The 24,141-nt window shown below is 43.5% G+C and overlaps 1 protein-coding gene across 4 annotated transcripts in view; it reads left to right on the top strand.

Annotated features, from left to right (window-relative positions):
- Positions 1-24,141, top strand: part of ALS2CL (ALS2 C-terminal like) — a 2,758,770-nt gene that overhangs the window by 1,429,711 nt on the left and 1,304,918 nt on the right. For all 4 annotated transcript variants that reach the window (XM_044065874.1, XM_044065873.1, XM_044065871.1 and 1 more), the window contains one exon: positions 23,839-23,937. In XM_044065874.1, the coding sequence (XP_043921809.1) occupies positions 23,839-23,937 (99 nt within the window). The remainder of the gene's footprint in view (positions 1-23,838; positions 23,938-24,141) is intronic.

Raw genomic sequence — 24,141 nt, 5'->3', positions numbered from 1 at the left:
TGTCGATGTACAAAAACAAAGAAATATGTAATCTACGAAAATGAAAACACCGAACGTATTTGCTTAGCCAGCAGTGAGATCGTGGGGATGAGGAATTATATCCTTTTCCCCACTGTAGTCTGGTCTCAGAGTTGTTATGTTTAAGTAGGGGGGTGTGGGGGGCACGGGGGGGGGGGGGGCTTTCCTCCCTGCAAAAGTGTGTTAATTTTATTTAGTTTATTTGAGCATACCTGAGTGGCGCTGTTTGTTGACGAAACACTTTCGGTGTCTTCATTTTCGCCGATTACGTTTCGCTGTTTTTTGTACATTGACCTTTATGTGTTGATGTAGATGTATTCGTTATTTAGAGCTTTCAGGTTTATAATATAGACCCCATTTCCATTATTCGAAAGGGAAGCTGTTTCTGTAAATGTCTCCAAATGTCCATGTTGGTTATTCCTGACTTTTAAGTTATCAGCGGTCTCCTCTGAAATGGATTTGACAGGTTCATCATCTTCATTCAAATCAATGATGTCACTTCCCAATTCTAGCCTTGAAACCCTATTGGTCTCAGGCAATGTTCTCTGTGAAGTAAAGGAAGTATGAACATAACCCGCTTTTCTCACTCTGTAAGTATGGCAGCCTGGATCAAAGCTGACAAAAGAAAGGTTCTTTTGATAATGTAAGCTGTGTCTCAGTATTTTTTAGATTTGCATGCAGTCTCTGTGTGTTTGAACTTTTCAACACTTTGCAGCGTTGCTTTGCAATCTTTAAGCGTAACAGGTACTTGAACAGACACTGCAGATTATGGTCCCTGTTAAGGATAGACTGCCTAGCTTCTTTAAGAAGCTCATTATTGTGCTGAATTAATAAAAGTAAAAATTCTTACCCACAATTGTTGAAGAATTCAGTCAAGGTATTAAAAAATGAATCCGTGTATTTCACCCTTTTAGGGCATTTGCAAAAGACGTAAAGCCTTAGGTACAATACGTAGGTTTAAATATCGCTTGAAATACATGGTCTGATGTTGTCAATCTTTATCTATTCTTAACTGATGGGTTACGGTTCCAGCCATCAGAACCGATCCGGCCATTGCACAGCTTGTGCCAGCCCAAAAAATCTCTCGAGCTGCAAGTCTACCCGTAATTCCCCTCTCCACATTACCTCAGATCTCATTTGCCACTCTTGCAAATCAGACATGTCAGCCAGTCATCTCGTAGCTAAGTATTTTCAAAATTTCTTATAAATATTTCTAACTAAATTACAGTTAATTTTTCTAACTGTTGCTTCATAGTTCGTATGGTCGAATGTTTGGTCTACCATGAGTGCGTGTTTTTCTTTCTTACCACGATAATTTCTTTTCCCCCACCATTACTGGTAGTTCTCTTTTATTTCTTACCCTTGTGGTAACTTCTCTACTGTTGTTGATGCACTTTCCCTCTCTATTTCTTTTGGGTGTGTGTGTGTTTCATAGTTTCTATAGTTATGGCAGAAAAGCCAAAATCTTCAACCACAGGATTCAAACAATGTACTGAGTGCAGCAGAAAAATGCCAAACTCAGTCATGATAAATGCATTTATTGCTTGGGTGTGCCTCACTTGAATGTGGATTGTACCATTTGCCAGGGTTTTAGTACTAGAACCGTGGCGGAGAGAAAGAATAAGTTGATCCTCAAAGGGTACCTTAAGCCTGTTTTTGAGGAAGCCTTGTCCAAGGCCGAACAGTCTCCTCTGGCCTCTGGCTCTAAGTCCTCTCAGTTGGTGCCATCATCCCCTTTGGCACCGACCATTAAGAAGCACAAATGTGTCACTGAAGGTTTCTCTGCTGAACCGAAATCCAAGGTTCCAAAACTGTTAGAATGGTCAAAGTCTCTGGCACAGAAGAGTTCTTCTGTTCCTTCTACTCCAGTTACATTTACGGTTCTGAGCCTTAGTTCTATGACTCCGACCATTTCTATGGCTCCAACTTCGGTGCTGGCTCTTTCACCCTTGGTGCAACAGACGGTACCGAAGCAAACCATAAATCTGAAGTAGTTGACTTAATTTTATCTGCAACCTGTGGGTATTCGGATCCGTATCAGATCTGAGCCGGCAACTTTTTTTCTAGCATCTGCTCTAAGCTCTGAGCTCCTCCCCTTACCCATAATGCACTACCATCTCCTACCTTCCCTCAGATCTCATTTGCCGCGCCAGTAGTGTGCATCGTGGTCTCCTTTGCTCTGAGCTCAGGGATAGTAAGTGTTATTAATACTTAGTCTCTTTGTGTGTTTGAGTTGATTATTTCCCTCCCTCCCGTTTTAGTGTATTGCTTGTTTGTCGGTTTAAAAGAAAAGTTTTGTTAAACTCGGTAGAGTAGTTGTTAGGCCTGTCCTTCCCCTACCTGTGTTTGTGTATGGTGTTTTCTAGTAGGTAGTGTTTTCTTTTTGGGTGAAGGACCATGGCTGATCAGCCAAAATCTGTGTTCAAGAAATGCACAGAGTGTGGCCATAAGCTCTCCCCGGCTGATGGCACACTCTGTGTGTGATTTGCTTGGGAGTAGCACATTTGTCCACTCAATGTGCTATCTGCACCAGGTTCAATCCTAGGGCCCTCAGGGATCGGAAGGCCAAATTAGTAGCCAAAGGCCTTCTCCCAGCATCCATGCTGGAATCTGCCACGGCCTCGGTACCTAGTGCTCAAGCTCCCACCCAGACAGAGACTTAAACTCCCTCTTCTTCTGGTGCCGGGCCTAACAAAGACAAATCTACAGTCAGCGTGGCTGACAAGTAAAAGGACAGAGAAAAGCGCAAAGAGGATAGGGACAAGAGAAAGGACAGACCTCGTAAGAGGGGGGACCTCCATGCCTTTTTTCTGCCCCATTTCTCCTTCCCCTATCCGTGCTTCGGCTTCAGGGCTCTTGGATCCGAGGATTTTTGTAGCTGGCAGCTTGGCGCCGACAGTTCCTCCAACCTCAACTCCGGCTGTTACCTTGAGTTCCTCAGATCAGACTAGTTCAGATTCGAGTGACTCTCGGAGCCGCGGACAGGGAGACTGACCCGAGGGAATGGATTCTTTGGCTCCACTCTTTTCAGATCCGACCCGTTTCTTCGGACCTCAGGCTACCCTTGCTTCAGCTCCAGTCCCCGCTTTGGATCCAGGGAGGGCGTCTTCCTTGTTGGGTGCCAAGGAGGTCTGCTCTCCCTTGGCCTTCGAACTGGTGGAGAGGGTTCTCTCCCAGGGATTGAGACCCCAGCCCATCCCCTCGGATTCCATCCAGGCCCCCCCTGGATTTAGTGACGACTCCCTTCATCCTGTCTCAGAGACAGCCCGTGCCAGAGGATCCCGAGGTTAATTTCCCTGAGGAACCCCCTGCGGCTCACGAATCCTCTTCTGAGAGTCCCACTGAAGAGGGTCACCGTAAGCGCAAGTGCAAAAGGAGGCACTTGGACTCCCCTGAGTCCCTCACTATGGACACTGACTTAGATTAAGGAGAAGGTTCCCCCAGGTCACCTCCCGAAGACATCTGCTTCGGAGAAATTATGGAGATCCTCCACCAGAGGGGAGGTTGGTCAGCCCCAAAACCTTCTGGGGATGAGTCAGTGTTCCTGGTCGCCTTTGCCACGAGCCCATGTACTTCCTGGGTGTCCCTGCCAGCGGACCCCTTGGTGGACCTTATCACCAAGTGGGCATGGAAGGAGCCTGACACCACAGAGCCCATCCCAAAACACCCTGACAAAATTTTATCTCTCCCTTCGGACAGACAGCCTTGGTCAAAAGGAGCCCCAGTTGACACTATGTTGGTTGCAGTGGCCACCAAGAAGGAACTAGCACACGGGAGTTCCTCAGTCCACCCTCCAGACAAGGAGTCCAGGTCAGTGAATAGGTTTGGGAAGTGCGTTTATTCCTCAGCGACCTTTTCAATCCGTGTGCTGAACTATTTGGCACATGTCATCCGGCTTCAGTGAGACCTTGCTTCGGAATTTGCTGAGTCGCCCCCAGAGTCTTTACCGCAGCAGGACAAACAGTTGTTCTCTGTGAAAATGTCTACTCTGAAGTTAGTCTCAAACTCGTCTATGCAGCTCCTTTCCCATGCCATGGAAGGAGCAGCTAGGGCGGCTAGGACAGGCATAGCCATGAGGCGTCATGCCTGGCTCAGGTTGTGTCAGTTCTTGGACCCTTTCAAGGTGTCGTTTATCAATGCTCCCTATGATGGTTCTTCCCTTTTTGGGAAGACAGTACATGACACACTTGTCCAGAGCGAAAAGGACGGGAAGACTTTGTCTGCCATCGGGATCTGCTTCTCTAAACCCTCAGCGGTCCTTCTCTAGGAATCAAAGAGGGCAGAAGAAGATGTGGTTCCGAAAATCTCAGTTTTCCCAGGATTCTCAGGACAACTATTCCTCCAGAGGCAGAGGGGGACAGGATCGACACCGACCCAGAGGTAGAGGGGGTCCCAGGAATTTTGGGTCTAGGGAACCTTTCCCAATAGACCCAGTCAGCAGCCCCAAGGGGTTGCCCTACTCTGGAGGCAGTCATGGGAAGATTGTCCTCACGCCCAGCAACATGGGAGTCCATTATCACAGATTGCTGGGTGTTACAGATCATATCCAGAGGTTACACTATCCCATTTGTTGCCCCTCCAAATATTCCAAAACACCTCCCAGATGTTCCACCCACTCACAGGGAGACCGCAGCTCTAGAGGTTTCAAAGCTGCTTCTCAAACGAGCCATCAAACAGGTCCCCCCCTGATCAGTCCAGATCAGGCATCTACTCAAGGTTCTTTTTAGTGCCAAAAAAGATGGGGGACCTCAGGCCCATTCTAGACCTGTCAATGTTGAACCTGTCTGTAGCCAAACAAAAAATCCGAATGGTCACCCTACAGTCCATTCTACCTTATCTCCGAGAGTGCGACTGGATGTGCTCATTAGACCTCCAGGATGCTTACTACCACATGAAAGTACACAGAAGCTCCAGGCGGTTTCTGCACTTCCGGCTGGGAGTCAGTCGTTTTCAGTTCAGAGCCCTACCCTTCGGTTTCACCACAGCCCCCAGGGTGTTCACCAAGGTAATGGCAGTTGTAGCGGCTCACCTGAGGCTTCAGGGTATTTAGGTGTTTCCTTACCTTTATGACTGGCTCTTCGCTGCGCCCAACAAGCATCATTGCCCGAGATTACTTCATTCGGTTGGCAGATCTACTGGGAATTACAGTCAATGTTCAGAAATCCCAGTTGCAACCAGTACAAGTTCTAGACTTCATTGGAGCATGGCTAGACACTTTGCAGATGAAGGTATTCTTAACTCCAGACAGGATCTTACACCTCATGTGCCACACAGCTCAGAGTGAGTTGAGGTTCTCCGCACTGGGCTCCATGGCTGCCTCCATATCGATTCTCCCTTGTGCGTGCCTTCATATGCGGGTTCTTCAATGGACTCCGACTGTTCATTGGTCGTGGCTAGACCTGCCCATGGAATTTCCGATCAGGATCAGTCACATCTGCAGGACGTCCCTTCTTTGGTGGTTAAGTTCACCGGAGATATCAGAAGGATGCCCCTTTGCATCATCTCCAGTCCAAGCCACAACGACCATGGATGCCTTCCAACTCGGGTGGGGGGACACTGTTTGGGAAGGACAGTCCAAGGCACGTGGTCCCAATCAGAGAACAAGTTGCACATAAATGTTCTAGAGATGAGGGCAGTGCGTTTAGCATTGGAAGCCTTTCACACTGTCCTTCCTCTCGGATTGATTGCATTTCAGTCAGACAACATGTCGGCTGTCTGGTATATCAACAAGCAGGGGGAACCAGATCCTACCCCCCACTGTCGCGAGGCCATGAGGGTGTGGGAATGGGCAATCTCTACCAGTCGGTTTCTGATAGCAACGCACATCCCAGGGTGCTCCAACATTTTAGCGGACAGATTGAGTGGGGCTATTGTGATGCCGTACGAGTGGTCTCTGAAACAGTCAGTAGTGGAGGAGATCTTCCATGCATGGGGTCAGCCTTGCTGCGATCTCTTCGCATCTCCGTCCAACGCGAAGTGCAGCGAGTTCTTTGCTCTGATTCTCTCACCAGGGGAAGTCCCAGAGATGCTCTAGTCCATGCTTGGCCCCCCGGGCTTCTGTATGCTTATCCACCATTGCCACTCATTCCGAAGTTTCTTCAGAAAGCTTGCCGACTGCGGTGCAAAATTATTCTCATTGTCCCGTTCTGACCTCGTCAGGTTTGGTTCCCATTCCTTTGGTCTCATCTCTTAGCTCCTCCATGGGTTCTGGATCCCTGCCCGGATCTAATCTTCCATCCGTCGAGGGCCCGTCCGCCCGACCTGGGCAGCCTCAAGCTGACAGCGTGGTTGCTCCAGTTCCGTTGATTGCCAGGACTCCCGGTCTTTCATCCCCAGTAAAATCCATTCTGGTGGCTTCTCTTAAAGATTCCACCAGGAAACTTTATCGCAGTAAATGGAAGTGTTTTTCCATTTGGGCCTCTCAGAGAAAACTAGATCCCTTTACAGCCCCTGTTCCAGCGGTGTTGGATTTCTTGTCTGGCATTTTTCTGCAAGGAGCTAGTTCCTCCACAGTGAAAGTACAATTGGCAGCCATTTCTAATTTTCATGTTGGTAAAGACAACATTGCCTTAGCCTCCTCTAGGCTGTGTAAGGCTTTTCTTAAAGGTACTTTTCTGTTTTGTCCCCCTGTCAAGGATTCAGTGCCTCCTTGGGACCTTACCTTTGTTTTACAGGCATTGATGGCTCCTCCATTCGAACCTGCAGCTTTGGTGGATTTGAAATTTTTATCCTGGAAGACAGCTTTCCTAGTCGCCATTACATCTGCTAGGAGGGTTTCTGAGCTTCACGCTCTGTCTGCCGTGCCTCCTTATTTGGTCTTCCATAAGGATAGGGTCTCTCTCCGTACTAATCCTTCCTTCTTACCCAAAGTGGCATCTGAAGCAAACATAAACCAGTCCATTAATCTGCCTGTTTTCTTCCCTAACTTCCAAAATAAAGATGAATACAAACTTCATTTGTTAGATGTTCATAGACAGCTTTGTTTTTATCTTCATAGAACAAAATCATTACGCAAGACTGACCAGTTGTTTGTTTCCTGTTCCAAAGCATTTCTGGGAAAAGCTATTTCTAAAGTTTCTTCGGGCAGATGGATCACTTTTTGTATTTCACATGCCTACAAAGCAAAAGGTTTATCTCCCTCCTGGTATTGTTAACGTTCACTCTACCAGGTCAATGGTGACTTCTGCTGCCTTTTGGTCTAGGGTTCCTTTGGATGACATTTGTGCAGCAGCGACCTGGGCCAATTCACATACCTTCATTTCCCATTACAAATTAAATCTGATTTCTAGGGGTAGAGCATCCTTTGGCTCTGCGGTGCTCAGGAATATCCTTCCATAAGGGCCTCCCAGGATTGAAGTAGCTGTGGGGACTCTGTCCCACAGGTTGCAGATAAAATGAAGTTAACTCCTTCAGATAAAGAAGTTATGTACTCACCATAACGTTCCATCTGAGTAGTTAAACTTCATTTTTCTGCAACATTCCCTCCCACCATCCCCTGGACCTTGCCCTGTCTATACAGGTTTGGTTCATTGGGCTGAGTTGCTTTTGTATTTAGTTGCAGCAAACTCGATCAGAGGGAAGGTAGGAGATGGTAGTGCATTATGGGTAAGGGGAGGCGCTCGGAGCTTGGAGCAGAATACCCACAGGTTGCAGAAAAATGAAGTATAACTACTCAGATGAAACGTTATGGTGAGTACATAACTTCTTTTTTCGGAACCCAGGTCTACTTACTTGCCTTCATTCAATCCCTTCCAGGGACAATTGCCCAGTCTGTTCCTAGAGAGACTGGAGTCTCCTTCAGCCCTTTCAATGCGCTCCACCAGAAGTCTTTTGTTAATGGATGTTAGGTTGGTAGACCAATCCTGGCAGCCCAGGGACTTTCCTCAGCTGTTAAGCCCACACTTCCTCCCAGAGCAGCTGTTTTTTCTGCAAGTACACCCAGTTACTCTCCTCCTCTAATCTCAGCTCAGGTTTTAGAGCCTTTGGCTCTGACCACCCAGGTTCCTATGACTTCAGCACTGATTGCACCGTTGCCCTCAGTGCCAGGTCTGGCTCTAGCTCCCTTGGTGCCATCGGTACTCTCGGGACCCCAGGGCCATGTTTTCTCCATCGAGAACGAACGAAGAGTTTGTGCCAGTTCTGACCATTACTCTGGAGCCGTCCATATCCCTTATGGCTACGGTGACGACAGACCCTTCCTTGGTTCCGGTCTGCCAGGTGGGGCTCTCGGGGAGGGGTGTGACCCCGGTTCTGAGTTTGTCGGTCTCTGTTCTGAGTTCCCATCCCTCCTCAGGGGGTCCTGCCTTATAGGCTATGGAAAGAGCTTTGGCAACTGCTTCTTCTCCTGTGGCTCCTGGGTTATTGGAGTCCCCTGTTCAGGCCACAGGCTCTTCAGTTCAGGCACCAACCTTTACTGCCGGACAGTGGACATCACGGTTGCAAGGCTTACCTTCTAAGGGTACCTCCTCTTTCGAGTCCTCCTCAGATGTTCCCACTAAGGAGCCCCCTCAGAAGAGACCATGCAAGAGAAAGCACATTTATTCTCCAGAAGAATCCGTCACAGAGGACACAGATTTTGACAAAGGGAAGGGTTCCTCATGATAACCCCAAGAAAATGTCTCCTTCAGAGGCATTCTGGAAATCCTGAAGCAGAGGGGTGGTTGGAATTCCAAAGACCCATCCTCTGAGGAATCTGTGTACTTACAGGCCTTTGGTGCATGCCCATCTACCTCCTGGGTGACCCCGCCCACTGACGATTTAATTAAGCTAATTTCTTAGCAGGCTTGAAAGGCTTCTGATGCTGTAGAACCAGTTTATTTATATAACATTTGTTTACTGGAAAAGTCCGACTTGGAACAAAGCCCTTTTTCAGTGGAGTCCCAGGGAGAATCGCTCCAGACATGTGTCCTTGTAACGTGGGAGGAAACCAGAGCACCTGGAGAAAACCCTCACAAATGTAAGGAGGACATGCAGACTCCACACACAAGGCAACCCAGCCAAGAATCAAACTGGAGAACCTCTTGCTGTGAGGCAACAATGCAACCGCTGCACCACTGTGCCGTCCAAAGTTCCCTGGAGCCCTGATAGGATACTTATTGATCCAGAGGACCAACCCCACTGGGTCAAGGGCTTTATAGTAGATGCCATAGTGGTAGCGGCAGCCACTAAAAAAGAACTTGCCGCAGAAAGTTCTACTATCCACTACCCCAACCAAGAGTCCAGGGCGATGGACAGATTTGAGAAGTGGGTCTATGCATCATTGACCTTCTCCGTCAGGTCCGTAAACCTCTTGGCGCATTTTACTAGACTCCAAAGGGATCTGATCAAGGAGCTGTCAGATACCCTGGCAGGAGTTGCGGCTGAGGGGGTCCAGGAAAAGGTAGCCTCCCAACTAGCTACTCTCGAGTCGATATCGAACTCGTCCATGAGGTTCGTTGCACATGCAGCCGAAGGGGCAAACCAGGTCAGCAGCTTCAGACACTGCAATACGGAGACACACTTGGACCTGCCTGTTTGAGTTTGCAGAACCATTCAAACCTTTCTTTGTCAGTGCCCCCTTTGATGGGTCCTCCTTGTTTGGTCCCAAAATTAAGGAAACTGTCCAGGTATGAGAAGGATGGAAAGACACGGTCTGCTGTGGGCATACGTTTTCCCACTCCTCAACGATCCTATTCCAGGAATCAAAGGAGTGGTAAAATGTGGTTCAAGAAATCCCAGAAGCCTTTCCAGGGCACACGTGGCTTGAACTCCCCTTGAGGGGAGAGTTACAGTGAAATACTCCATCTCATAGGCAGGAGTGGTCCGCAGAATCAAAGTTCCAAAGAATCATTCTCCGGTCAACCTTATGTGCACCCGAACGCCTGGCAATGCATGACCACTGTTGCTTGGATGCTAAGGATAAATACCAGAGGTTATCTAATTCCATTCACCCTTTATCTGAGAACTCTTGCAAGACTCCCTGACGTTCCACTTAGAGAGTTCAAGCAGCAATAGAAGTACAAATGCTGCTGGAAAAAATAGTCATCCAAAAAGTCCTACCAGACCAGTTTGGATCCGTTTTTTGCTCAAGATTCTTTTTAGTGCCAAAGAAACAGGGGGCTGGAGACCAATTTTGGATCTCAGTATTCTAAACAAGTTTGTCCAACAAGCAGAATTCCAGATGGTCACGGTTCAGTCTATTCTCCCTTTCTTAGAGAAAGATGATTGGATGTGCTATATTGACTTTCAAAATACATATTACCACATAAGTGGACACACCCTTGAAAAAGTTTCTCCACTTCCAAATAGGAGCCAGTCATTTCCAGTTCAGGGCACTGCCACCACAGCTCCCAGGGTGTTTACCAAATGCATGGCAGCAGTCACAGTTAACTTGAGGCTGCATGGATTCCGAGTGTTTCCTTACCTAGATGACAGATTCCTCTCCACTCCCTCAAGGCATTTACTGCGACAGACTACAGACTTCATACTGAACCTGTCCCACCAACTGGGCATAACAGTAAACATTGCGAAATCCCAGTTAACTGCCACCCAAAAATGGAACTCATCAGAACTCGTCTCAACACTTCTTGCATTGCATTGCTTCCCCAACACAGGTTGCAGAAGATACAGATGTAAGTTCATCCTCTTCAACGCTCAAACAAGATACCTGTTCAACTGATTCTACAAGCCCTGGGCTCCATGGCAGCTGCTCTCACATTAGTCCCACTAGCAAGATTTCACATGAGACTTCTCCAATGGCTATTAGCAAACCAATGGTCAAGTCTAACTCATCCTATGGACCACTTAATTTTCATTTCCAGCTGATGCAAGAATGATTTGACCTGATGAACGCATTTGAAGGAGATTCTTTGAGGTCATCGCTTTGTCTTCATCAAGCTCAAGGCCATAGTGACCACGGATGCTTCCTAGATGGGGTGGGGGAGCATTATCTAGGGAAGACCGTCCAAGGCACTTGGTCCCATTCCAGGACCAACCTGCATATCAGTGTACTGGAGCTAAGGGTAGTGCTTCTGGTGTTGCAAACATTTCAGTCTGCCTTACCTCTAGGGATGATAGCTATTCAATCAGACAACATTCCAGTAGTCTGGTACATCAGCAAACTGGGGATCCAAGTCCTACCCACTGTGTCGAGAAGCCCTTAGAGTATGGTAGTTGGCTATATCTTCTAACCACTTTCTGATAGCAATGCACATCCCGAGGACTTCCAATGTAATTGGGGACAAATCGAGCAGATACATCCTATTGCCTTACGAGCGGCCTCTGAACTCCAGAGTAGCAAAGGAGATCTTTCTCTGTTGGGGCCAGCCTTGCTGCAACCTGTTTGCCTCACCCCTAAACAACAAGTGCAGAAGCTACTTTGCCCTAATTCCCCCTCAGGTAAAGTCACCCATAGACGCTGTTCTACACTATTGGCCCCCTGGTCTACTCTAGGTCTTTTCCCCATGCCTCTGATTATGTTATTTCTCAAGAAAGCATCTCGACTGAGAGGCAAAGTGATCTTTGCTCCATATTGGCCTTGACAGATATGGTTTCCCTTCCTTTGGCCTCACCTGCTTTGCCGTTCATGGATTCTGGACCCAGTTCCCGATCTCCTGTACCATCCCCAGAGACTAGTACATCCCAATCTTCAGACTTAATTTTGGAATTTCTAGCTGCCATCTTTAATAAAGGAGCCTCTGTTTCCACAATCAAAGTAATTTTAGCAGCAATTTGGAATTTTCATATCAGATTTGGAGACCAAACTTTGATTTCCCACAGACTTTGCAAGATGTTTCTGATGGGTACAATACACTTAAAGCCTCCTTTTAAAGCTCCTCTCCCACCTTGGGATCTGACTGTAGTATTGTAATCACTTATGGTTGAACCAGCAGCTACCTGTGATTTAATGTTCCTTTCCTGGAAAGCGTTACTTCTCATAGCTGTCACTTTCACGAGACGAGTCTCCGAATTACAAGCTTTACGTTCTAAAGCCCCTTACTTAATTTTCCATAAGGACAGAGTGTCACTCAGGACAAATCCAACCTTTCTGCCTACGGTGATCGCAGATGTTAATATCATTCAGTCTATAGACTTACCTGTATTGTTCCCAAATTATTCTAACAAAAGAGAGTACTGCCTTCATCCTCTGGCTCTACATAGGCAGTTGCGCTTCTACCTAGCTAGAACAAAACAGTTTACAAGATCTGATCAATTGTTAGTATCCTTCGCCAGTGCAAGTATAGGAAGACCAGTGTCCAAGGTAACTCTCTCCAGGTGGTTGACAGAATGTACATCTTTCATATACAAGAACTTGAATATAACATTCCCAAAACATGTCCAAGCATATTCTACTAGATCAGTGGTGACTGCTGCTGTCTTTCACTCCAAAGCTTCCATGTCAGAAATGTGCACTGCTGCAACTTGGGCTTACCCTCATACCATTATTATTCATTACAAATTGGATATGGTCTCCAGGGGAAGAGCATCCTTTGGTTCTATGGTGCTCAGGAATATCCTCCCATAAGACCTCCCATGATGCAAGGTAGCTGCGAACTCTGTCCCATCAGTCAAGAATAGATGAAGATTGACAACATCAGAGAAAGAAGTTTTGTCTTACCATAACGTTCCAACTGTGTTGTCGATCTTCGTCTATTCTTGCGGTCCTCCCATCTTCCCCCTCCTTCAGGTTTCTGGTGGAACAATACACTGTGCTGGGTTCTTATTGCTTTGGGTGCCTTGGACAAGGCTTCTGGCTTTTGTTATACTATTCTGTCTTTTGCAAACTCGATCTGGAGAGGGGAATTACGGGTAAACTTGCAGCTCGAGAGATTTTTTTTTTTTTTTTTTTTTTGGCTGGCGCAAGCTGTGCACTGGCTGGATCGGTTCAGAGGGTAGGAACCATAAACCATCAGCAAGAATAGGTGAAGATCGACAACACAGTTGGAACACTGTGGTAGGACATAACTTCTTTCTTTCTTTCTGTTACCAGCACGTGTACTTCTTAAGGTTCCTTTCCAACTTAACTAAATTTTCCTTAACTTTATTGGCATAGAGGAATTGTGTTGTCATTTACCAGTATTTTCAAAGGGATCATAGTTAGAGTCTAAAACTGTATTAATGTCTTTGTAATGGGAAAGATTACCAGAATTCACAGTACCCCTATAAACAAAAGGACTTTTAATTACTTTTCTTTGTCTTCCTCTGCACTAAAGGAATCTTTCCTGGTTGTAGGTTTGTAAAAGTTATTGGCTAAGACATTCGATGACATCCGCATAAGATTCATGGTGTCCAACAACATCCTAAGCAGTTGATTGTCACTGGTCTCGGGCGTTGGATGAATGGACATAGCCAACAAAATGTCTTTGTGGTTGGCAGAGAAGCACGAAAAGCAACAACCCAAACCAGTAGTGGTAAACAAAAAAACAGTAAGTGAAAAACCACCAAAACCTCCACAAAGAAACAAGAATAAATGACCACAAAGCACTTTAGTGCAGTCCAACTTTAATTACACTGTCTTCTAAACCTAAGGGGGATGTATAAATCTGGCAATTATTCTGTATCTAGATACATTATGGAAAGGCTGTTTTTAAATCTAGACCACATTCATTGCAATATTCAAATTCCTGGAGTTTTCAACTGAAAGCCCAAAGGTGCAGTATATATCAGTAAATGTATCTGTTGTAGCGCTTACTATGTAGGGATGACCATGTGGGGTCTTGAGGTCTGTTTGATGTTCTGATGAAGTCCATTGGGACAAAAGCATGTAATTAAAGTTGGATTGCGCTAAAGTGCTTCATGGTCATTTATTTTTATTTCTTTGTGGAGGTTTAGGTGATTTTTCACTTATTATTTTTATGAGCTTTTTGGCCAGACTGCACAAAGGGAAACTTGGTGATTCCTAACAAACATATAGGACCAAGAAGGATTTCCCTAGTGTGGGTCATCATAATACTACCCTGTGTAAGGAAGAAGCTAGAATGGTGGATGACATATTTGGAAACAGAGATACCTTTCAGGTACCCTTTCCCTAATCAGAATTTGACCATGGATATCTTAAACCTAGCCTGGGGAGCACATACTCAGCACTTCTGAGTTCAAGGACTGAGGAGTCCTTTGGATGAAAGAGATGCAACATCAACATAAAATAAATATGAGCGGTCTTTCAGGCGCTCAGGGTTTAAGCAATTGTAGAAGCTGGGTGTCCTCCACTTTATAGAAGACAACACTGTGGTTATGTGATACATAAAGGAAGTTTAGGTGGCATGGATGTCCTTGAGAACCTTCTGCATACCTACTCAAGAGAACTCACTGACAATTTTAGCAGATCAGCAGCACATCCCCACAGTGGATGCTACAGAGGGATACATTATTAGACATAGCAGTCAAGTAGGTGTTCTAGAGGTAGACCTTTATGCTTCCCTGGAGCACAGACAGCTGAGGAAGTCCTACTGCAGAGTACCACACAAAGATTGGGTACTGGATGCCATCTCACTGAGCTGGGCAGGTCTGTTTCTTTATGCATTCCCTACAATACAGTTATTCCCCAGTTTCATCCAGAAAATAAGACTGGACAGGCTTGAGATGATTCTAATTGTTCCATTCATTCTCAGTGATACTGTATCTCCCTTCTCCTATAGATGATGAGAGAGAAACTCCATCCTTTGGCCCAGAATGCAAAGCTGCTGATACAGTAAAGTGAGATACTGGTAAAGCCATACTTGAATACAGTCAGATTATGTGCGTAGAGGATTTAACGTTGATATGTTGGGCTCCTGTGCTCACAGGATGTTCTTAAGATTGTAAGAGAAGTTAGGAAACCAAATACCTGGAAATATTTCTCTAGCTAAGTAGAAACGTTTGTCTCTGCTGCCAAATGAGGATTCAGAATCCAATGAGAACACGTGTCTTTGGTTTTGTAGTTCATAACTTGCCATGTTCATCATTCCCACTGCCTCAATGGCATTTTGGGTTATAAGTAACCCAGTACTGTCCAGCTTTCAAAAGCTCAGACTCCACCCCCTCTCTTGCCCTGATAGTTGACTGGCTGAGCACGTATCTTGAGAGGGAAACCTTTATCTGTCACTGAAAGTGAGTGTTCAGTCTTTTTCTGCCATCCACAGAAGAAAGTCCTATAACTCTTAACAAAATGTAGTGCTAATATTTCTTCTCAGATAAGCCCAGGGTTGCCAGACGTCCCTATTTGGGCGGGACTGTCCCGAGATCAGCAGCCTGATCCCGAGTCCTGCCCTGCCGGTTTAAATCCCGGCCAGCCTCTGCTTTGTTTTTTTTTGGTTTTTTTTTTTTTTGATTGTCCCGTATACCTGGCATACGGGCCAATCAAAAATTGCTAAACACGTAGCTTCTTGTGTTCCGCATTAAACACGAGAAGCTCCGTGTTTAGCGATTTTTGATTGGCCCATATGCCGGTATACGGGCCAATCAAAAATCGCTAAACATGGAGCTTCTCGTGTTGAATGCGGAACTGCAATGCATTAAACACGAGAAGCTCCGTGTTTAGTGCAGAGCTACTGAGTGAGCTCACTTCTTTAATGTGGAACTCTGTTCCGCATTAAAGAACTTTTTTTTTTTTGCTCTTCAGTTGCCGAAGACCTTTTTTTTTTTTTTTTGGTCTTCACTTGCGAGAGACCTTTTTTGTCCCTACCTGGGGTGCTGGAAATCTGGCAACCCTGGATAAGCCCCATTTGAGGAACCCCTTCCTCTCATTTTATTATCAGATTTATTATTCTCTTTCTATTTTTAAGTTTATTAAAACTATGTATTTTAATATTTTATTTCTGTCAGTGTTTACATTAATTCTTGTAGGAAGTTCTGCTTGTGACAGATTTTATTTGAACCTTTATTTTTGACAACTACATTTTTACTGTTTCTGAGGAAACTTCAGGACTTTTTTCAGACGTGTAGTGTGTATGTGTGCTGCCAGAAACTAGGGTCTGTCTTGTGTAGTCAAAATCATGATTTAGTCTTGCCTGTCTTTACTTTTGTTATTCTGCTTTATTTTCATCTCTTGACATAAAATATTGCAGAACTTAAGATTTTTTTTTCAAAATTTATACAGTTTTCTGTGTGTGTCCCTGCTCTGTGTGTTTTTAACATCAGATTGTGATGCATCATACATTTCAATATACCGTGGAGATTTTACTCTCTGAGAAGAAACTGTAGTATAAATTGCTATTAAATATTGGTTTATGGCATTTTAATGTTAAAATGTGTGAAGCTAATTCTTAACACTAGTTTGACACATTGGTTGCTTTGCTGTTTGGATTTTGTGACATGGAAATTCTTTAATTCCTGTCAGTTGTAAAAGAATTCTGAACACTTTTCAAAACGTTTTTTTGTAATGATATGACAGTTTGCCAGAGTTTAGTTCTGTGGGGGCATTCTTATTGCTAGAAACTTGTAAGTTTAATATAGTTGCTTATTCTGATGCATTTTCTAGTACTGGCAGTTTATTATTCTGGCTAGTACTCTCTGTCCCTTAACTTGATGGATCCTAACTCTGGTACCCTCTTTCCCACCAGAAGCAAATCCAGTTACACTTAAAAAAGGAAATAAACAAAATAAAAATATGCCTTAGCATGCAGTTAGTGATTCTTTCAGGGCCACTTCTCATCCCACAGACCACTTAACTTTTGCCCTGTCTCTCTGTCTGTCTAGTGTAGCCTTGCCGGCCACTATGGAACTGGGTTTAGACATATCCTCCGAGACTGTTACAGTACCTGGCACAGGTATGGGAGAACGAAATCCTTTAGGTGCAGAAAGCTGGGATAAGAGACACCTTGCGAGATGTAATAGTCTGTCCCCAGGTATTTTATCTAGTAAGAAAAGAAACAGAGGCATCATCACAGAGCTGATGATCAGGGTCTGTATTACGTGATTGAATGTTTAGGTGATCGATGAAGTCTGACAATTGAGAATGGCCATTTACACAAATGTTTTCCCTGGGAAAAAATTTGCTTGGCTGTCATTGGTAATTTGCCCTTTTTCCCAATGTAGAGCGATCTCTGAATTGGTATATTTAGTTAGGGGATGGGGGGGCATAGCCCCCTACATTGGGAGGTGTTGGGGGGTGAAGCCTCCCACTTGATTAGTGCTTAAAGGTTTGTTTTGTTTCCCCAGGGAAAGAAATTCATGTAAATGGTTGTTCGTGGTTTTAAGGGTTTGACATTTACGTGTTGACGTTTAGTTGTCCGAGCACCTAAACGTTCAGTCACTTAATATAGACCCAGTGATCAGGTTATAGCCATGATGTGGTTTCCTTGGCTAAATGTGTTGACACCTAATTCTGGTAGTTGTGTTCCCATATGTGGCTCTAGTGCCAGTTTGGCTGGAGACCTTTCTGTTGTTTCAAAGAATTAAATGAAATCTTATGAGGTCAATGATGTTTTCCTAGCTGACACTGAGTCCAGTCACTGATTCTTCAGAAGGTTAAACTAAAATTAAGTCCAAATGAAATGTTCATGTTTTTTCAGATGATTTTTATATTTTATGATGTTTTTGCATGAGAGCAATCAGCAGCTACCCCAGAGCAAGGTGTATGGTATATGACCTTATAGAGGATAAGATGCCCAGTTCTGTGGCTATCCTCCTCTCTAATCAGCCATGAAAGATGTTTATAAAGCTACCTGCAGGACACCAGTATCTATTTCAGCAGTCTGTAAAAAAGCTCAGAGAAAATACAGGGTCTCTTTTCTCATTTTGTAACTGATCCAGCTCTGGCCAACCCAGCTGCATGCTCAAATAAAAAGTCATTGACTTCATCAAATTCAGCACTCCCTGGTAGAGGGAAAATGGTTAGATTTTTTGGGGGCAAAATGTCTTTACAAATCTAGTCTATATATAGGTTATATGCAGAAATTTATTTTACAGTGCAAAGACAGTTTCGATGATTTTGCTACATCCTTATCTACAGAGCAAAAGTCTTATATGAATTATTTTTTTTTCTGATTTGACTCAGGTTTCAAAACATGCTTTGAAAGGTGGCTTTAATTTGCAGATACAGTCTTGAGAAGTGCTGCTTATGTTGTGCTAAGTTGGTATGCTTGGTTACATAATCAGAACTTCTCTGATGATTTAAAATACAAAATGTTGGATGTTCCTTTAAATTCTGAATGGGTTTTGGGCCGTCTGTTACACACATTCTCAAAAAGTGGAATGATAGAGGGAAGTTAATGTATGGGGTATCTAGGATGTAGCACATACCCAAGTTCTCCCCAAACAAGGCGTGTTCCTTCAAGTAGCAGAACAAACAAAAATACCAATCAAACAAAAGTCGGGGATTGAAAAGGAACTGGCAGGAGGACGATTGTTTGAAACAAACAATAAGGGTTCCTTTCTAAAAAAGAATCAAGTCTCATACAAAAGAATTACTATGCAGGGTCAAGTAGTACCCCCTACCCTCCTCCTGATCTTCTTTCCTTCTCTTCATCCTTCCCCCAGGCTCTCTGTCAACCCTGCAACCTGGCCTCAAGTAGTCCCAGACAAATGGGTTCTGAGAATAATTTGGAGAGGAAACACTTGGTAGTGGATAGAAAATCCTCCCCATTTCAGGGAATCCCTCCACACCCACAAAACCATAGAGAGTGGTTTCCTCCAGTGCTCCATTATGTGGTAGAAGCAGGGTGTCATAGAACCAGTGTCTGCGATACACAAAGAGAAAGGATTTTACTCCAAAATCTTTTTGGTACCAAAATATGAGCACCTGGAGACCCATTCTAGATTTTCTCCTTTCTCAACACCTTTGTAAAAGTTTCCAAATTCAAAATCCTAATCTTATAGTTCTAGTGTTGCTTTCAGACCACTGTTTCATGGAAAGTCTAGATCTCAGGGATGCTTATCCAGATCACTGTTTCATGGTGACGCTAGAGCTCAAGGATGCTTATCGTATTCCTATTTGCTCCTAGTCTCAGGAAATTTGAGACTCGCTGTGTCTGTCTTGTATTATCATTTTTTTGCATTTTCTTTGTTCTGTCTACTGCACCTCTTGTGTTTACAAGTGTCTGGCCCAGTGATTGCATGTTGCCGAACACTAGGTATCCACATTTCCTTTTGTAGATGACTTGCTGATTTGTGCAGATTCTGTATCCAGGTGCTTGGATTCCTTAGACAAGATTGCTTCCCTTCTTCCACACCTGGACTTCAAATTGAATCTTCAAAAGTCCTTCCTCACAACTTCCCAATGAATTGCTTTCTTAGGTGTTTGATAGACACAGTTAAAAGTATGGCCTTCTTGCCAGAAGACAAAATTCTGACTTATGAGGGCATTTTCTTTGATTTCTCTCTCCAGTGGCCTTAGCAAGATTCTAAGCCTCATGCCATCAGTGAGCCTCATGATGCCACTAGCCAAATTACAAATGAGAATAATTCAATGTCACTTGAATAATTTTTGGACTCTGCACCATCATTCCTTAGATTTCCAAGTACAGGGACTTATTTAAAAAAAAAAAAAGAAAAAAAAAGAACAGCAGTGGTGGCAGTGCCAGCTTTCTCTGAAGCCAGGACACCCTTTCTCAATTCAGACCCCAGTTTAGTCCGTCCAGATGAACTCTCTGGATTTTGTGTTTGAAGCAGTGTCCATAGAAGTTCAAGTGCAAATCTTGTGTGGTCCTCTGGGCACACCAAACCATATAAATGTAAAAGAGATGTTGACAATGATTTGTGTCTTAAAAGTTCTTCTCCACTTATGGACTCTGGTCCTTTTCTAGTGGTCATAGACAGCAATACCATGATGTGGTATCTGAAAAGCAAGGGGGTACAAGGTTATATCCCCTTTACTGGTTGGCAGTGATGGCCTCTGAGCTGACTCTACAGCATCCTCTGACTCTTCATGCCTCATACATTCCATCAGAGCAAAACACAGTAGAAAGTTAAAGAAGATCCTGGACAGACCCTCTTGAGGGGAAGCTCCATGTAGAGATCTTCTAGGACTTGACCCAAATGTGTAGAACACCTCATACAGATCGTAGAACATCTCATGCAGATCTATTCACCTGCTTTCAAAACAGACAGCTGAAAATTTTCTGTTCAAGACGTCATTGCAGCCCTGTTTGGAAGACAGATGCTCTATCTTTTCCATGGTCAGGAATGTTATTGTATTCATTTCCACTCTTTCCAGTGAATCCCAGGGTACTTCTAAGCATTCAGAAAGAATTACCTAAGGTCATTGTGGTAACCCCCCCACTTTTAGCCCCGGCAAAGTTAGATTTCCCCTTTAATGGAATTGGCCAAGGGCAGTTATCACAAGCTTCTTTGCATACTGGATCTACTTACACTGTAAATGGTACACCCCATCTTAAAGCAATTGCAGCCAACAGCCTGGATTATTCTATTTTAATACCTTCAGGCACTTGTTTCTTGAGGATGTGCAGCAGGTATTTAAACAGGGAAAAAAATCTGCAACTAGAAAATCTTATGTTAACAAGTTGAAGAGATTTTCTATGTGGTACCTAGCCAGTAACAGACCCTGAAAGAGTTTTGACCCCTCAAGTTTTGAAATATTTTTATGAGTTATTTAGAGATGGATTTTTATGTGCTTCTATCAAAGTGCATCTTGCAGCCATCTCAGCTTGTCTGCCCATGAATACCCCTCTAGCATCTCTTTTTATCGTCACTTTATGGAAACAAATTCCTCCTCCCTGGGATCTCAACTTTCTTCTTGAAAAATTGATCTTGCCTCCTTTTGAACCAGTGTCTCAGACTGATTTTGGTTCTTTACTTGGAAGACTGTTTACTTGTTACTCTGACATCTACAAGTGAGTTTCTGAGCTCCAAGCTCTCATGGTGGGGCAACCCTGTCTGATCTTTCACAAGGACAGGGTTGTGTTAATGTATTAATCCATCATTCATGCCTAAAGTTTTTTTTTTTTATTTACTTTGAATCAAGCCATTAATCTCATAGTGTTCTACCCTGATTAAAAAAAAACAATTGAGAAAAGATTCTACATATCTTGGATACACATAGGCAGCTCAGGTACTACCTTGACAGACCAAAGCCCTTTAGGAATGACGACCACCTATTGGTCTCCTATACATGGGTTAAGAAAGTTCAGCCTGTCTCCGAGCAAAATGTTGCGTGAGGTTGTCCTCTGCTATTGTTTTCTGTTATTCCCACCATGGTAAACTCTTCTAGGCAAGGTTAAGGCTCATTCAATTAGGGCCTTATCCTCCTCAGTGACAAATTTTAAAGGGGTGGACTCTAGAAGCATTCTAGCGACACAACCTGGTCTTCTGCTCATGCCTTATCATATCACTACAAACTGGCTTGCTTTTCAAAGTCCAAAACAGGTTTTACTAGGAGCATTCCCCAGAGACTTCTGGATCCTTATCATTCCACCTCACAGGTTGGGTAAGCTTTGAGAATCTACCCAAAATGCCACTGAGGCAGTGGAAATGATGAACATAGTACAGTTGTGGAAGTCCTACTTACCTGTAACAGTAAATGTTTGAATTCCATTCCTTACTGTCTGAGTGGCAGCACCCATTCATCGTCCCTGGTTTTGCATAATCATCGTGGGTTACAACCTCTTTCATTCTGTCATTGGATTTGTTTTTTTATATGGTATTGTGATTGGCTGCAAATTTACTCTTGCTAGATAATTCTTGCTTCAGGTACTTTCCTCTCCTCCTTTGCGGAAGTGAAAAAACCTGAACACACACTTCCTATGACAGCTGAAAGCATCCCTCTCAGGATATGCTCAGTGAATAAGCTGTCAAAGGGGGAGAGAGAGAGAGAGAGAGAGGGAGGAGGCTAAACTTTTGAAAGATGTCAAGTACTGGGTGACCTTGACAGATTACAAGGAAGTAGGACCTTCGCAACAGTACTCTCTCATACAAAGCTTTACTGACACAACTTTTATTTTAGCAAATATCTGGAAAAAAATCATATTTGCTATTGAGCCATTTTGACTGTTACAAGCTCCTCATGGACCGCAAAGGGGGGAGCAAATTGGAGCAGCCTTTCTTCAAATAAGAGCAGTGGAACAGGAACATTTCGGAAGTCTAAAATCAGAGCACTCTGACAAATTCAGAAAGATTAATAGGTATGACAATATATTTTGAAACGCAATGATGTAGACTTGTCTACACTGTCTACACTGTGGAATTAAATGGAGGGCTTCATGATGGCATCAGTATATGTATAGGGGATACCAAAAATTTGATGTATTTGCTTGATTGCTTGAATGTCACCAGGTGTAGTTAATTAATGATGAACTAATGACTGGAGTGGTTGTTAATATTTTTATTCATATATGTCACAAGGCATCTGAGTTTTAACTGCATTTTTTGCAAATTATTTTTGTTAAAATAAAAATAAATTGATAAGTAAAAAGCTTGTGGTCTTAATACATTTATGAATCTTCGAGGATAAATATCAGCATAAAAGCTTTTCTGTATTAAAGTTTAAGCAAGATTTAGAACACTGATTACCTAGGACAGAGTTATAACAGCATTATTAATAAGAATGCAATAAATACAGAAATAAAAGTGTAATTGTATATTATATACATTGAAAAGCTGGTAGTGGTTAAGTTACATTTTGTTTTATTAAAGGTATCCAGTTGGGGGCCAGCCACTTGCCACAGATGCAGTGTATTCCTGTATAACATATACAGTCCAGGCCTGTGCAGTAACCCTGGTGACAGAGGAATATAGCTAGAAAAGGGAGGAAAGAAGTTATTTAATTTATTTACTGACAATTGTTTACTAGGAAAGACTGACTGGGTACAGGTGCCCATTATCAGTGGAGGCCTGGGGGAAAAGCTCAAAGGTATCATATTTAATGCAATCAATATTTACAGTAACAAATTTTATAATGCATTTCCAGTGACTGCATTGCATAGTAGTTAGTATAATAAAATTTGTATTGATTTTCAAAAACATTACATTTACAAGCCTTGTATTGAGACTTTACAGAGTGGTATATAAGATAGGGCAGAGTAATTTAAGAAATACAGTAGAGTGAGGTGTTGGAGAAGATAAACAAGTTTTAGTGCTAGCAGAGTAGTAGTGATGGAATAATAATTTGGTTGTGCTAATTAGAAGGAGGTGTAGTACTAAGTAAGAAGTACAATAAAGTGAGGTATTAGAGCAGATAAGTTAGTCTGGGTGCTAGCAGAGAAGTAGTGATGGAAAAATAATTTGGTTGTGCTAATTAGAAGGAGTTGTAGTAGTAAGTAAGAAGTACAATAAAGTGTGGTATTAGAGCAGATAAGTAAGTCTGAGTGCTAACAGAGTAGTAGTGATGGAATAATAATTTGGTTGTGCTAATTGGAAGGAGGTGTAGTAGTAAGTAAGAAGTACAATAAAGTGAGGTATTAGAAGGGGATAACCAAGTTCAGTGATTTAGTGCTTTAAAAAGAGGTGTTAGAGATGTATGTACCAGATGAGGAGGTTGACCAGTTGCCACTGTTGGGGGGGGGGCTCTGGTTTGCTTCACTCGTGCATCTCTTGGTGAGAAACCAGATGAATTGCAGCAAGGATGAATATGAACATAGCAGAGACCACCTGCAGCTCAGGTTGCAGGGATTTGTGTGAGTCAGTCCATGTAGGGACCCACTGCATACTTACTTCAGGAGGGGAATGATGGGTAGGTCAGAATTCCTAAACCAACAGCTATGATCAGCTAGGATCTAGTCATAACCACCAAGATGGCTTTTACCCAGCAAAGGATGGCTAACAAGCTGTTATGCAGTCCTAGCTGATATATGCCATTCAGAGGGAGACTTGTAGTTTTACAAAGGATATGTGCAGGTGTTACATAGGGAACCAACTAGATAGGGTCATAATACTTCTGAATGTCAGCTAATTATTTCTTTTATATTCTAGGTTTGGAATATACCTTATTCCTGGGATATCATCCGATGGATTTAATTGCTATAAGTGCCACTGGAAATGTGGAGTAATGCAGGGCTATGGAATTTGCGAGTAAGTAATGCTTTTCAGATGTAGTCTAATGCAGTTAATGTAGTTGCATGCTTTCATCCAGGAAGGATAAGATACAACAGAACAAAATATTTTGCAAAAGTTGTTTTCTGCATGAGAACTGCTCTGTGCCTATACATATCATTTATCGTGTAACCATGGTGGAATATGGGTACTGGCATAAAATAAAATTATTTGCATTTTCAT

This window comes from Protopterus annectens, chromosome 3.part0, assembly GCF_019279795.1.
Source record: "Protopterus annectens isolate FY-2018-M chromosome 3.part0, PAN1.0, whole genome shotgun sequence".
Lineage (NCBI taxonomy): Eukaryota > Metazoa > Chordata > Ceratodontiformes > Protopteridae > Protopterus > Protopterus annectens.
The sequence above is the reverse complement of the archived record's forward strand: the minus strand, read 5'-3'. Positions and strand labels throughout refer to the sequence as shown.